The sequence below is a fragment of the Pyrus communis genome, chromosome 11 (genome assembly GCF_963583255.1).
Source record: "Pyrus communis chromosome 11, drPyrComm1.1, whole genome shotgun sequence".
Lineage (NCBI taxonomy): Eukaryota > Viridiplantae > Streptophyta > Magnoliopsida > Rosales > Rosaceae > Pyrus > Pyrus communis.
This window is the reverse complement of record NC_084813.1, coordinates 3,251,628-3,266,178: the sequence shown is the minus strand read 5'-3', so window position 1 is coordinate 3,266,178 and position 14,551 is coordinate 3,251,628. Positions and strand designations below refer to the sequence as shown.

Here is a 14,551-nt window from a genome sequence, read left to right as displayed (position 1 = left end):
TTTAGATTAAAACTCAACCCTAAAGCCTTAATAAGAAATTGTTGTTGCAAATAGCAATAGTTATAACTGCCGTTTTAGCCAAAAATGATCTATGAGATTGACATAACTCCTTATTTTGGTCACTAACAATGAAAACTGATAAAACTAGTCCCTGAGTTTATCCACCATAAATTATTTTGGTTCATTTGCGAAAGATCTATTGATATCCTCGTTAAATTGTCACGTGAACAACTACGTGACCGCCATTTTAAGGGTATTTTTGTCAAATGAACCACTTGACTTGAGGATATTGACGAATTTTTCATGGAATGACTAAAATGATTTACAGCGGTCAAACTCAAGGCCACTTCTATCATTTTTTATAATCAGGGATTAAAGTGAGGAGTTATGTCACTCCAAGATCATTTGGCCAAAAAGCCTTGTGAATTTCAAAAGTTTTGTGGCGTATTTTATACGAGAGAGAGAGAGAGAGAGAGAGAGAGAGAGAGAGAGAGAGAGTGGAGAAATTGTAGAATGCTTTGGGATTTTGTGATTCTCTCTATGGCAGTGCCTTTATTTATAGTAAAGCAAGAAGAGAGGATGACCTTGTCCTCCAAGTAAGTACAATCCTATAAGGAAAGAATCGCTAGAATAATGGATAATCTAGAATCCAAACCTAACTAGGATTTACACAGTCACGTACTAAATAATATTCATAACACTTCTCCGTGAATGTGTAAATACTCAAGTAGATGTAACATAAGGTTCGACAAAGTTGGGGAAGCCGCCTCGTCAATATTGATCTGAGAACACGTTAGTCTCAAACAGCGAACTTCCTTATTGAAATAAGTCTCACAAAATCCTGTTATGGTAAAACCCAATATGGGCCAAAAAACCATATATAGTCTAAGGAAAATGGTGAGTTGGATGCAAAGCCAATTTAAACGCCTATGTGACTTATATAAGGGTAACACCAGCCCAGAATAGGTGCCTTGTAAAAGCCTAGTCAAGTAGCATAAGCCTAAAGGGAAAATGCTCCTAATCGTAAAGATAGGAATATCCTTACATAAACGCATGTTTATTATCAAAATTACAAAGGAGATCAAATTAGTACAATAGTTTGGTGTACACAAATGCATGTTTATTATCAAAGCCACAAAAACATCTCATCATCTCAAATGAATTGGACTCCGGTGCAAATTCTGCACTATATGTCCAGCGAGGAAGAAGGTTGGTGATGGGTACTCTAGTGTGATTTCAACACTTAAGCCACATGAGGGCCATATAGGTGAATGTTTGAACAAAGAACCATCACCATCACCATCAGTGAGGAACAGATGAGGAAGAAAGCGGCGATGTAGGACCTTCCAGCGAATCTTCGCAGTTCGTGTAGATCCTATCCTTCATCGGAGACTGGATGAAGAGTGCTACAAGGGATGAACGTTATAGAATAAGTTACAAGAAGTGGGCATATTATAGAACGAGTTGCAAGAAGCAAGAAGGCATTTGATAGGATTAAAAGCACACCACAAAGTAGCACACAAATGTCCTATTAATTTTCCTTATTAACAATAATATTTGTCAATTGTAGCATATGAAAATAAGGGTCTTTCCCGCGGAAGATTGTTTTATCTAACTACTTAAAATGTCACAAAAACTGGGCTGCTGTCCCTACTGACCAGCCACTGAAAAATAATTATTAGACCGACTTACACTTATCTAAAGTCTACGAAATTTTATATGCATATACTAAACACACAGAGCTATACTCACACAAATTTTTGGGATTTTTGGAGTTGATTTGATATTTAAATTAAATCGAACAAAAACAAGACAGAGACAGATTTTTAAGTAGTTCACAAATTAAGAAAAACAAGTTAGTGGAATTGCTATCCACCACCAAATAATCATGCAAACATGTTATGTTTCATTCAAATTCCTTTCATTTTCGGATGAAGATGCTCAAGTTGGCTCAATGTTAGAACCCAACCTATTACTCTTTCTTATGTAGTATGTTAAGAGAATGGCGTTTTCAACTTAACTTAGTCCCTAACATGCAATCTAGAAGGGTGTGTTCATAGATTTAACAAGTAGAAATCATTAAGAACGAAAAGAGTTTGAGTCATCACAAGGCATCGTAAGTACTGGCGTTGTCTTACTTATCCTAGAAATTGGTTCACATGTTAATCGCAATTAACAAGTATTACTCTAGAACATATGTAGGTCCTCATTCGACAAGGGCAGGCACACACATATTCATAGCGTTAGAATCCTAGATATGCTTACTAAGTATGCATCCGTAGAAAACACATAAAAAATTCATCAATGAGACAAGTAGTGAACCAATTTTCATTCATTCATAAAAGTAATTCAAATGAAATGTCATAACAAACTTGCAATCATATTCGGGGCTTCAAACAGCCCCTAACTACTAAAAATTTAGTTACACAATCCTTAAGTTAAAACAAAAGATAGACATGAGTTTGAGAAAATAGAACCGAAAGAAATCGACTAAGGCTCTCCTCTTTCCTTTCTTCCCCAACACTACTTTTAAACCAATTCTTGCTGCATCATTTTCTTCTCCTTAACTCACCCACTAATAGCCATTTAGTGATGACAATAAGTGAGAGGAAATGGTAATAAAACAATTGTAACTCCTTGGGTAGCCTTTATGCCAATAACTCCCTCTTAATCCTCATCTTTAATTCCATTTCCTCTGATATTTGAATAGGTGTCAGCTGGTTTGTTCTTGATTGCATCAGTTTTGGCTACTAGTTTTATTAGATTTATTGCTTTCAATGCTTTCTTGTCAGTTACAAACTGCTCAGCCTCTTGGGAACCTTTCAGTGTTAAAACGGCCATAACTTCTTCTAGAAAAATGATATTAAAAATCCGCGAAATGCTCCAGCAAATAGACATCCGTAGCTTTCCAAGCATGTAAGGCTCATTCTCTAATTCATTATGAGCTGTCCTCAACTTGCTTCCAAAGTCAGCTGACCTGCACAGACAGTTTTGACGAATTTGTTACTTAAAATCTCACTTGTGCTATTTTTCTTTTCTTTGCTTGACAAATCCTACAAAACACAAAAACAAAGTAAATAACTCAAAAATATAAGGAACTAACTAAGAAAAGACAAGTGAATTTGATATAAAATATATATAAATATGAGCTTATCAGCATTCCTGAGAACGTGGTGAAAATTACTTTACACAACATGACTTTCTGGGATTAGAATTTTCTTCAACGAAAAACCAAGAGGAAAACTAGGATTGGAGAGGTAGTTTAAGGTGAAAACAGGTTTTATGGCACATAAGATAGAAGAATGAAGGGAACAGTGACCTAAGGGGGCTACTTAAATCATTGAAAATGAAGAGTTGCCAGCCTAGAGATCGATCTAGGCAGAATCAAGGCTAATCAATGAGAAGTATGCATGCAAAACAGAGGCATGCATCATCATGATGGTTAAATTCAGATGGATGCATGACGAAAACCAAGAACAACTCAATTACCCTTTTTAATGAATAGGACTAGCTCGCAACGTTACATATTTCAGCTTACTCTGAAATGCATGGTCTTTGGATAACAATCCATCCTCAAGGGGAATAGGTTGCATCTCAGGCAGATAGTTAGGGGCAATTGTGGGACCATGATTTTCCAGGGCCGGAGTAAGGCTGATCCAAATACAGTTGCCTTAGAAGTCCAGTCATGGACTAACCAGTTCTAGGAAGAGTTGTATCATATAGAGTAGCGGTGACACCATAACTTTACCTCGAGGCAATAGGCTGAGTCCTAGGAACTCCACTAGATAACCATGTTTGTTCTATAAGACATGCGATCTGATCTGGATATGGACATAATCATATCCTATAAGTCTTAGAGTTCTTACAATCTCAGAATTAGCGTGCACCACAAGTAATCACAACTCCTAAGAGGGTGCAATATCTACTTCTAGATATCCTCTAGGATTCTCCTGCCTTAGAACAATGATTTTATCCTAAAAAGGTCCTCCTCCCCACGGTATAAATAAACCCATCTAGGGTTCATCTCTGGTAACGCAATCTAAATAGTTTAATTCTCTTGCCCACTGCTTGAGTCTAAAATCATTCACTAACTTGACTTTGGCAACATGATCAATAGGTCGAAGAAGAAACTTCTCTGCTACTTCAATTCGAGGCCCTTCTCCTATATGTTGGAGAAACAATGTCAGGTAAAAGTATATCATTTTTAAAGGGAAATGTTAGTGGCACTCCAAAAATCTCATTCTACACTCTTCACTAGTGTATTTTTCTTTCCAAATATAGAAAGTTTGGAGTGTAGAATGAGATTTTTGGAGTGCCAATAACAATTCCCTTTTTAAATTGTAATACATATTAATTTCTATTAGGATTAATAACAAATTTTTTAACTTTTTCTTTAGGAGGGTTCTAAGTTCCGGAAGACCGACATGTTCAAGGAAGTTTATGTTCGACCCGACAATTAGACAACTAAGCAATTGCATATAAGTTTATGTAATTGTTATTATTCTTACATTTATAAATATTAAAATATTAATATGTATTTTCTTATTACATTCTACTATGGTGGAGAAGCATCACAGCTTTCCTTGGACACCCTTATTGAGGACATGATTCTGGCCGAGGATGCGAGTCTTAAGATCATGGCTGAGACTCTGGATCAGACACTCAGTTGTAGGCCTAGTAGGGATTATCAGAGGATGAAGAATGCTCGACACCATGATACTGCTGCCTCATCTTCTTCCGGGCAGACCTTGGGACAGGTTGCCACGTTGACGACACAAGTTAATGACCTGAAGCAGTAGCTTGTGGTCCAAGGCCATCAGATATCCCAAATCTTATATGCCCTCCAATTGTCCGGCTTTCAGTTTCCCATGCCATCCTCAGCTTCCCAGCTAGCTCAGTTATCAAGTTCCCAGCCATTCCATACAGCACATACCCAGCCATTCGACTCAACAAACCCCGACCACTGGCTTTTAATGTTTTTTATTCTTTTATTTTTTGTATTAGGATATTTTTTTGGCTTGTACGTACATATACATATAATATAAATAATAATTAATCTAATTATTCTTTTTGTCTTTTAAATAAATTAAAATATGTAATTTAACAAAAAAATTAATTAATCTGTAATTTAATAAAGATTATTTAAAATTTTTTGCACAATGAACAACGTTCGTCACCTAAGATTTAAAGCTTGGAACTCTTTCGTCGCAAGAAAGTTGGAATGACGACATATTTATAAATAAAAAATAAAAAATACTTGAAAACCGAATATGATAGGACAAATTTGTTGCATCCCTTTATCCGACGAAGCCCCGTCCCCGCACAATGTGTTACCTAAAGAAGCCTTGTCATCGCCTAAAGTTAAACACAACGATGCTCTGTCATAACCTTAAACTTGACTTGACGACATTCCTTCTTCCCTTAAACTTTAGTGTGAAGAGTACCTTTGTCGCTAGTTCACGTCGTGAAAAGGTCTTCCGCGACAAAGTTTTCTCCTTTGTTGCACAATTGTTTGCTTCTCAACCTTTGCGTGACGAGTTCTAGGCGATGAAGGTTTCGTTGCCCCAAATTTAGCACGACGGCTTTGCACGATGAACTTGTTTTCTCGCGAAAGATGTTTTCTGTAGTAGTGAATGCAAAAGTTAAATGTCAGATTAATGAACTTAAATAGGCCTCATTTGGTATAGATCGAGGATAGTATTGGATATGAATGGGTACAATTTTTAACGTTTGTTGATGGAAGAAATAAAAAATTCAACTTGTAGGTAGAAGATGGATTACTCAGTCGAAAACTTATCCATTCCAATCCCTTTCAAAACAGTCGGATTAGAAACGGAGGATTTTTTTCACGTCTAGTCCCCTCAAAGTGAAATTTCATTCTCCTCTACCCTAATATGGCTTGAATTTAAAGGGTTCTCAATTCTAATTCAATCCTAATGTCCAAATGATAACCTGAACAACCATAGAGCTCCAATGCTGCTTCTCTTCTTGATGCTTCTATGAAATTTCTGCTAAATCTCAGGTTTTGCTCTTAGTCAATCTCCCAAATCCTAGTTTAGTTATTCAGTCGGAACATGTATCTAATCTTATTTAACCCTTTAGTCTCAGAGTCTGCATGTATTTGTTAAAAAAGGCTTTTGAGACCTTCCCAATAGTTTTCCACCTGGGACTCATCACTAACATAGCGTGTAATCTTCATATAACTTAAGCAACTGTCTTCACACTTAGCAACAATTACATTTTCCATGATCAGAATTCTAAAACAAAGATTTGAGCTTGGTGATGTTGTAGTTTGCTGGTTAAGCCTCCATAGATGTTGAATTACGCATGAGAATATTTGTGCACCGTACTTATTTAATAAGGGCATTTTTGTTTTCTTTAGAAAAAGTCCATATGTCGTCTCCAGAACTTTTAGGATATTTCTGCCCCCGCCCACACAAACAATCAGCACAATATTTATGCAGCCAAGGGTATCCAGTATTAAGAGCGGGCCTAGCTAGTACTGCTGCTTGTATAGTACGGTCACTTGCATACCTCCAGATGACCATTTTCATATATATTAAATTAGTTGTGAGTTCTAAATAAACACAACTTCTCACCTAAGTTTATCCAACCACTTACGTTTTTTTTTTTTTTTTTTTTTTTTTTTTTTTTTTTTTTTTTTAATTGCGTCAAAAGACAAAAGAAGAGTTTTAATCAAAACCAACATTTTGGTTTCTATTGAATAATACAGAAGAGAAAAAATGATGTCGGTCTATAGTGAAGTTCAGAAATTGGGGGTGTAATTAAAAATTGGGGTAAACTTAGATGAAAAGTGGTTATGTGATTGTATTTTTAATGAAAATTTTTTACTTGATTAACTAAAACTCTTGTATGAATTTGTGAATTTTCTTTTCTTAGTTAATTAAAATCATGTTACATGCGGGCCCATGTAGGGGTATCATGTGAATTTTTCTTCCTTAGTTAATCTAATGTAGAATTAAAATGTAATACCCGAATGGTTATTTTTGTATCAATAAAAAATAATATATTAAAAATAGTAAATTTGAACATATGATTCTCCATAAAACTCGAAACTAAATGGATCACCCTTGTTTTCTTTGGAAAACTCAAAAAACGCCAACTGTGGATCGCCCATCTTTTCTTTGATAGCTATATACGTTGTGGTTATGGAACTCCAAGTTTATTTAGTACTGTTGGATTTTGGCATCTTATGTGGTGATATGTTTAATAATCGAACTTTGATCTACCAGGCCTTAGGGACTTGGGGTTTAATTTAGTTTGTCACTCAAACTGGTGTTCTTTCCTGTGTATATATATACGTGTGCAGAATTCCAGTGGAGCAAAACTGCCAAAATGTCCCAGGTGCATGAAAATGAAACTCCTGAAGATAAGGTGGTTGAAATCCTGTCCAGGTTGCCGCCTAAGTCTCTGATGCGATTCAAATGCATACGCAAGTCTTGGTGCACTCTCATCAAGAGTCCAAGTTTTGTGGCCAAACACCTCAGCAATTCCATGGACAATAACCTCTCGTCCTCAACTTCTATCCTTCTCAATCGTTCTCAGGCTCACATTTTCCCAGACGAGAGTTGGAAATATGAAATTTTATGGTCCATTATTAATCTTTCCATTGATAGTGATAAGCACAACCTTCATTATGATGTTGAGGACCTAAACATTCCGTTTCCAATGGAAGACCATCACCCAGTACTGATTCACGGTTGTTGCAATGGGATTGTCTGTGTAATAACAGGGAAAAATGTTGTTTTATGCAATCCTGGAAATAGGGAATTCAGGCAACTTCCCGATTCTTGCCTTCTTCTACCCCATCCCAAGGGAAAATTCGAATTGGAAACAACCTTTCAAGCAATGGGATTTGGCTATGATTGCAAAGCTAAACAATACAAGGTTGTGCGAATTATAGAAAATTGCGAGTATTCAGATGATGAGCAAACATATTATCATCGTATTGCTCTTCCTCACACGGCTGAGGTTTATACCATGGCTTCCAACTCTTGGAAAGAGATCAAGATTGATATATCAAGTAAAACTTATTCCTGGTCTTGTTCAGTGTACTTGAAGGGATTTTTTTATTTGTATGCAACGGATGGCAAGGAATACATACTTTCATTTGATTTAGGTAATGAGATATTTCATATAATACAATTCCCTACTAGTAGAGAATCCGGGTTTAGTTTTGATTATATTTTTCTTCGTAATGAATCCCTTGTTTCCTTTTGCTCTCGTTTTGATCCAAGTGAGGATTCTCAATCATGTGAAATATGGGTAATGGACGACTATGACGGAGTTAAGAGTTCATGGACAAAACTCCTAACCGTTGGACCCTTACAAGGCATTAAGCAACCATTGACATTTTGGAAAAGTGACGAGCTTCTTATGCTTGCTTCCGATGGAAAAGCCACCTCTTATAATTGTAGTACCCGAAATCTCAAGTATATTCATATTCCTCTTACTGTCAGTGAGGTTATAGATTTCGAAGCTCTTATTTATGTGGAAACTATTGTTCCAATCAAGTAAGTTGAGGACAAAGTTCCATTGTCTCCTATTTAATTTGGATGCATGGTATAACACTTAGTTTTCGTGGAAAAACTTGTAAATCGGAGAGGATCCGAGCTCGAGTATCCAAATAAGGACTAATCCTCTGACAAACATCACATCACAATTGGAGAAAAGGGAATGAACCGAGTTACAAGGACTTAATTTTGAAGAAAAAAGGCTTCTATAAAAGGCGGCAAAGGGATTAGATAAAGAGACGCTCAACGCAAATCAAAAGACTTCTTTAAAGCTTTGCCGCTTACTTTTCAAGCATTCCCTCTATAACTAAGACATTCTCTTGTATTTATAGTTTTGCTACTTTCATTTTGATTTATTGATTTTCTTTGTTTTTTTTTTTTAAAAAAAAAAAGCCCTTTGTTAGTACATTGCCCACAACTACAAGAACTTGCCCGACTACGTAAAAAACTTGCTCGATGGCTCGTATTTGTTACTTACTTTCACGCTATTGTCTTTATGTTTCGCTTAGTTATCAATGTTTCTTGAATATTTGCTGATATATCCCTTTGTTTATTCACTTTGCTTTACTGTCCTGCATTCCCCCAGTACTCAAAGGTTGTTCACTGGCTCAAAATCTCTTTTTGATCAATTTGCGATCCTTGGTTTTTTTTTTTTTTTTTTTTGGGGTGTTTAGCACAAGAAAATGATAAACTCCTTGTTTTCAAGGCACATAAAAGGACCTAAGTATGGATTTAACTCCTCCAAGATAACATTCCTTTAGAGCAGTTCCACCGGAGGTGGAATAGCCCAGCACCCTGTCAAAGTGCTCCAGCCGGCAAAACAATCTGGCACCCAACCCAAGCCAGGCAAGAACCAGCCCATTTCGGACAGACCTAGAGGCCGGCCTATTTGGCTGGCGCGTGCAGCACACTCGCGACTGGGCGCGAGTAGGAGACAAGGGTGCAAGCGGCGGGGCCCGCTTGTCAGCCAACTTGTGTTCACCCAGATTAGGGCTATGTGGCCCTCCTCAGTGTCGTTGGATTTCCAACGACTAGTTTTTGTAGACCGTTGGATTTCCAACGACTAGTTTTTGTAGACCGTTGGATTTCCAACTGTAAAAAAAATTTAAATTTGACTTTTAAAATGGACCGTCTGATCACAGATCACAGATCAACGGTCCACATTTTTTTCACCAAAAATAAAAAAAAACAAAAAAAAAAAGGCCCAATGGTCAGAATTTTGACCGTTGGCCACGTGGCAGCTCGTTGGCTGTTGGATTTGAATATTTTTCAAATCCAATGGTCTAGATTAATTAACAACATTAAAATTTATTAAAAATTATGATTTTTTTTTAAATACAAAAAAATTTTAAAAAATTAATTTTTTTTTTATAAATACCTAACCCTCATCTTCCACCTTACACCACATTTCAATATTTTCTACACTTTCTACACTTTCTACATTTGAATATTTTGTACACTTTGAGAGAAAAAAATGACTTCGTGGAAGCTCATTGAAGATGTTACGTTATGTGAATGTTGGGTTCACACTACTCATGACCCGATTACGGGTAATGAGATGGATAAGCGAGAAATGTGGAGTAAAATTACGAAAGTGTTTTGCGATGTACATGAAAAAGATGCCAGATCTAGTCAAGGTCTTCAAGGTTGTTGGAAAAAACTCAACGCATCCTTTACTTGTTGGAAAAATGCCATCTCTTATGCTTCCGGTAATCTGCGTAGTGGGACAAGTTTAGCGGATCAGGTAACAATATTTTTACTTATTTATATGCATTCCACACACGTCAATATTTTAATTTATTTAATTTTTATGTAATTTCTTATGTAATTTATATGCATTCCACGCGCATCAATATTTTAATTTATTTATTTGTGTTACACCCGTATTTTTTAATACTATCTTATCCCACATTTTTATAGACACTACAAGCACAAGCATTCTACAATGCAAAGAACTGTAACAAATCATTCAACAAATGGGAATGTTGGCAAATTGTCAAAGATTGCCCTAGATACAAAATTGTGGCAACTGGTCCAGAAGTTGTCATGCACGGTATGGGTCTACACAGTTCGCCAGAAGCAGACACGGCCGAACAAGAATCCAACACATTTGAAGACACCGAAGGGACGCCTGAAGAAGTGCCGGAGACCTAACCAACTCGTCAGTCCCTCAAGCCTCAAGGTAAAAAGGCATCAAAGAAAAAAAGGTAGTTCTTCCAAAAATGACTACATTAAATATATGGAGGAACTTGCTCGCCATGGTGAACTGAACATGGCGTGGGAAATGGCTAGAGATGAGGAAAAAGCTACTGCTATGGCAGCAATAATAGCAGCTACTGAGGCTCGTGATGCGGCGGCTGAGTGACAAAAAGAAATAGTTAATCGAGAAAACAAGATTATTAGAGAAGCACTTCATCGAGAGAATGAGATGCTTAGAGAAGAAAGGATGGCTCAAGCAGATCGTGACACTATGAACAAGTCTCTAGTAGAACTGTCTCCGAATTCAAAATATTTTTGGACATCGGAAAAAAGAGATGTCGCGGGAAGGAGGCGTGCAAGAGATGCCGAAACAAGTCGAGAGGGTTCTAGCTACAGAAATCCTAGCAACGAAGATCCTAGCACCACATATCCTAACTCCACAGACTTTGTATAATTTCGTATTTATTTGTAGTACTTTATTTAATTTGTTATGTAATTTGTTATTATTTTTAGAACTTTATTTAATTTCTTATTTATTTTTAGAACTTTATTTAATTTCTTATTTATTTTTAGAAATTTATTTAATTTCTTATTTATTTTTTGTACTTTATTTAAACACATCAAATAAGATTACATAAACTCACCAAATAAACTTTTAAAAAAAACACCAAATAAAATTACATAACCTTACCATATAAACGTTTAAAAAAAAACACACTAAATAAGATTACTTAAAAAACAATACACTTTATTCTTCAACCACAAGCCTTATTTTAATTATCTTCGCCTTCGTGCAATCCCCATTGGTGGTCAATCAAGTCATTCTGGCAGGTTACGTGCCAGTATAGCTCTTGCAATGAAGTGTACCGCTAAACGATCAATTCATTATAACGTCCATCCCGTTCCAACGGCTCGTGTTGCACGGGATATTCGGTCCGATCATGAGCCTAGTAGATTTGTGTTCTTGAGTTGTTCATCGGATCTGGCTCGTATTCATCGACGGCATCATAATCATACTTGTCTTCAACAATCATGTTGTGGAGAATAATACACGTCATCATGATGGATCGAAGAGCCTCGACATTAAACATTCTAACTGTAGCCCTGACAATCACCCAACGAGCTTGCAAGATACCAAAACAACGCTCGACATCCTTCTTACACCCCTCTTAACACTTTGGAAGTGTTTTTCTTTTTCACTCTGTGGATATGGCACTGTTTTGACAAATGTTGACCACCTTGGGTAAATTCCATTTGCAAGGTAGTATGGTCCCTCGTACTTATTACCATTAACCTAATATGTGCATCTCGGCCCATTTCCTTGTAGCAGTTCGTCAAACACTGGAGATTGGGCAAGGAAATTTAGGTCATTCTGAGTTCCTGGAACACCAAAAAAAGCATGCCAAATCCATGTATCAAATGAAGCCACTGCTTCCAAAATGATGCTTTTGGCTCATTTTCTGTCCCAATAAGCTCCTTGCCACACACTTGAACAGTTTTTCCAAGTCCAGTGCATGCAGTTGATGCTTTCAATCATGCCAGGGAAGACTTGCATCTCACCCTTCCTTAGAAGCCTTCGCATGTCCCTTGGCGTGGGTTTCCGAAGGTACTCATTGGTGTAGAGGGCTTCAATTGCAGAGCAAAACCGCATCAGGGACTCCAGAACAGTTGTTTTTCACATCCTTGCGATCTTATCCGCTTGATATGCAGATGCTCCATATGCAAGCATTCGCAAGGCAGCCATAATTTTTTGCTCAGGAAGAAGACCTAGAACATGAAAAACATCCTCTTTTTGCACAAAGTATGGATCATGGTTGCAAACAGCACTCATGATTTTATCGAACAAACTTCGTTGCATTCTAAAACAACGTCTAAAAACATGATCAGGGAAAACACTGTTGGGAATAAAATAATCTTCCAAGAGATCTTTACCTTGTCTTTCCCTTCTTCTATCGATGTTTCCCGCACGTCTGGGTTTGGCTATTTGACCCACAGCTTCCATGATACGGTGGGAATGTGAGGCCCTCCGCCTTCTATGGTGATCATCCTCATCCTCCTCCATTGCGAAGGCCTCATCTCCACCTCCACCTTCGTCAAGATTAACCAATTCTTCCTATTGTGCCAACAACCTTTTCTGCTGCTCTTGCAACTGTTTATACACTCTCCTTAAAGAAGACATTGTAAGAACTCAAGATTTGAAAATGATAAAGAAGGATTCTGAGCTAAAAAAAATGATTGAGTTTAGTGTGAGGATGGATGTAGGGATGTAAGGTTTATATGGACGAAAAAAAAGAAAAGATAAGGTTCTGGACAATGCCACTTGGCACTACGTGATTGGTTGAAAATCTTATTGAAATATTGGCTAAATTATTGTAAACAGGAAGTGACATGTGGCGTGTCGAGATTGGTTGAAAATCTTATCAGAAATATATCCACAAAATAGTACGTTCGGATAATGACACGTGGCGTGACAAGATTGCTTGAAAATCTTATCGAAATCTTGCCTATATTATTGTAAACAGGAAGTGACACGTGGCTTGTCGAGATTGGTTGAAAATCTTAGCGGAAATTTATTCACAAAATAGTATGTTCGGATAATGACACGTGGCATGACGAGATTGGTTAAAAATCCTATCCGAAATTAAAACTATTTTTTTTAATTTATTATTTTATAAAAAAATTTAGGTGCCAGCGCATTTTGTAGGGGTGGAGATCGTTTGTGCCAGCGCATTTTTAGACTGGGTGCCAGCACATTTTTTTAGGGGTGGAGGTGCTTTGGCCTATTACTGTTTATTAGGGTCTATTACTGTTCACTGAAGTGGATAAATGAGCTGGGTGCTGGCACAAAGTCTTTAGGGGTAGAGTTGCCCTTAAGAAGAAGGCCAGTTCCTTGCGGCGCAGGCAAATGGCACACTAAACAACTTAAAAAAAAATAAAAATAAAAAAAACAACAACAACAATCCGTTGATCTTGGCCAACAGTGGCATGCCTAAACAAACTCATTGTTTTTACAAGAGAGCCTAAGGGCCTATTTAAGGCTTGACTAAGGCACCTTGTGGTAACAAGAGTTCACCACTCGCTTTCAGGGGCAGGTTGTGTGAGGATTATGTGTCCCAATAGATAGTGAAGGCCTCTTGCTCTATTTATAGGCAGTGCAGAAGAAGCAACCTCAATCATCTCGCTAAGCTTGAGCAATGGTAGATTAGTCATTTGGCACTAGTAGTAACTGCAATTTCTGGTTGGTGGCCTTCGACTGTCCCTTGAGGCGGTTTGCACTGAAAATGCTATACACAACGGTACCAAATAAGGTACCAAAACTCAAGTGCCAATTCAACAAGTCATGCTACACATACCACACTTTTCATACCACATTTGTACCACCTCTCTAATAGGGGGAGGACCACCAACACATGTGTGTCCCATCTCCATTAGAGATGAGGTATGAAAATGTGATAAGAGTAGCTTTTTTATTAAACAACTAAGACTGGGCCGGGATGACTGAATTGGTTGAGGTCACTCTTTGCAGCGATCACAACGAAACGAAGTTCATAGGCTGCCCCCGCCAATTCAAACAGTCAGCACAATATTTAGGATCAATTGCATCCCTCCAGATGACCATTTTCATATATATATATATATATATATATATATATATATATATATATAACCCCATCACTTAGGTTTACTTAAAAAATAAAAAATAAAATAAAATAAATAAATAACTTTTAATTGTGTCAAAAGACAAAAGAAGAGTTATATTCAGAACCAACATGTTGGTTTATATCGAATAATACAGAAGAGACAAAAAGATGTTGGAC

General features: G+C 37.1%; 1 protein-coding gene across 1 annotated transcript; it reads left to right on the top strand.

Annotated features, from left to right (window-relative positions):
• Positions 1-7,356: 7,356 nt before the first annotated feature.
• On the top strand, positions 7,357-8,909 carry LOC137708097 (F-box/kelch-repeat protein At3g06240-like). The gene has a single exon (XM_068447088.1). The coding sequence runs from the start codon at positions 7,357-7,359 to the stop codon at positions 8,536-8,538; it is 1,182 nt and encodes a 393-aa protein (XP_068303189.1). The 3' UTR covers positions 8,539-8,909.
• Positions 8,910-14,551: the final 5,642 nt, after the last annotated feature.

What these genes read in the sequence shown, in the direction of transcription:
- LOC137708097 (XM_068447088.1), top strand. Translation starts at nt 7,357, where the DNA reads ATGTCCCAGGTGCATGAAAATGAAACTCCTGAAGATAAGGTGGTTGAA.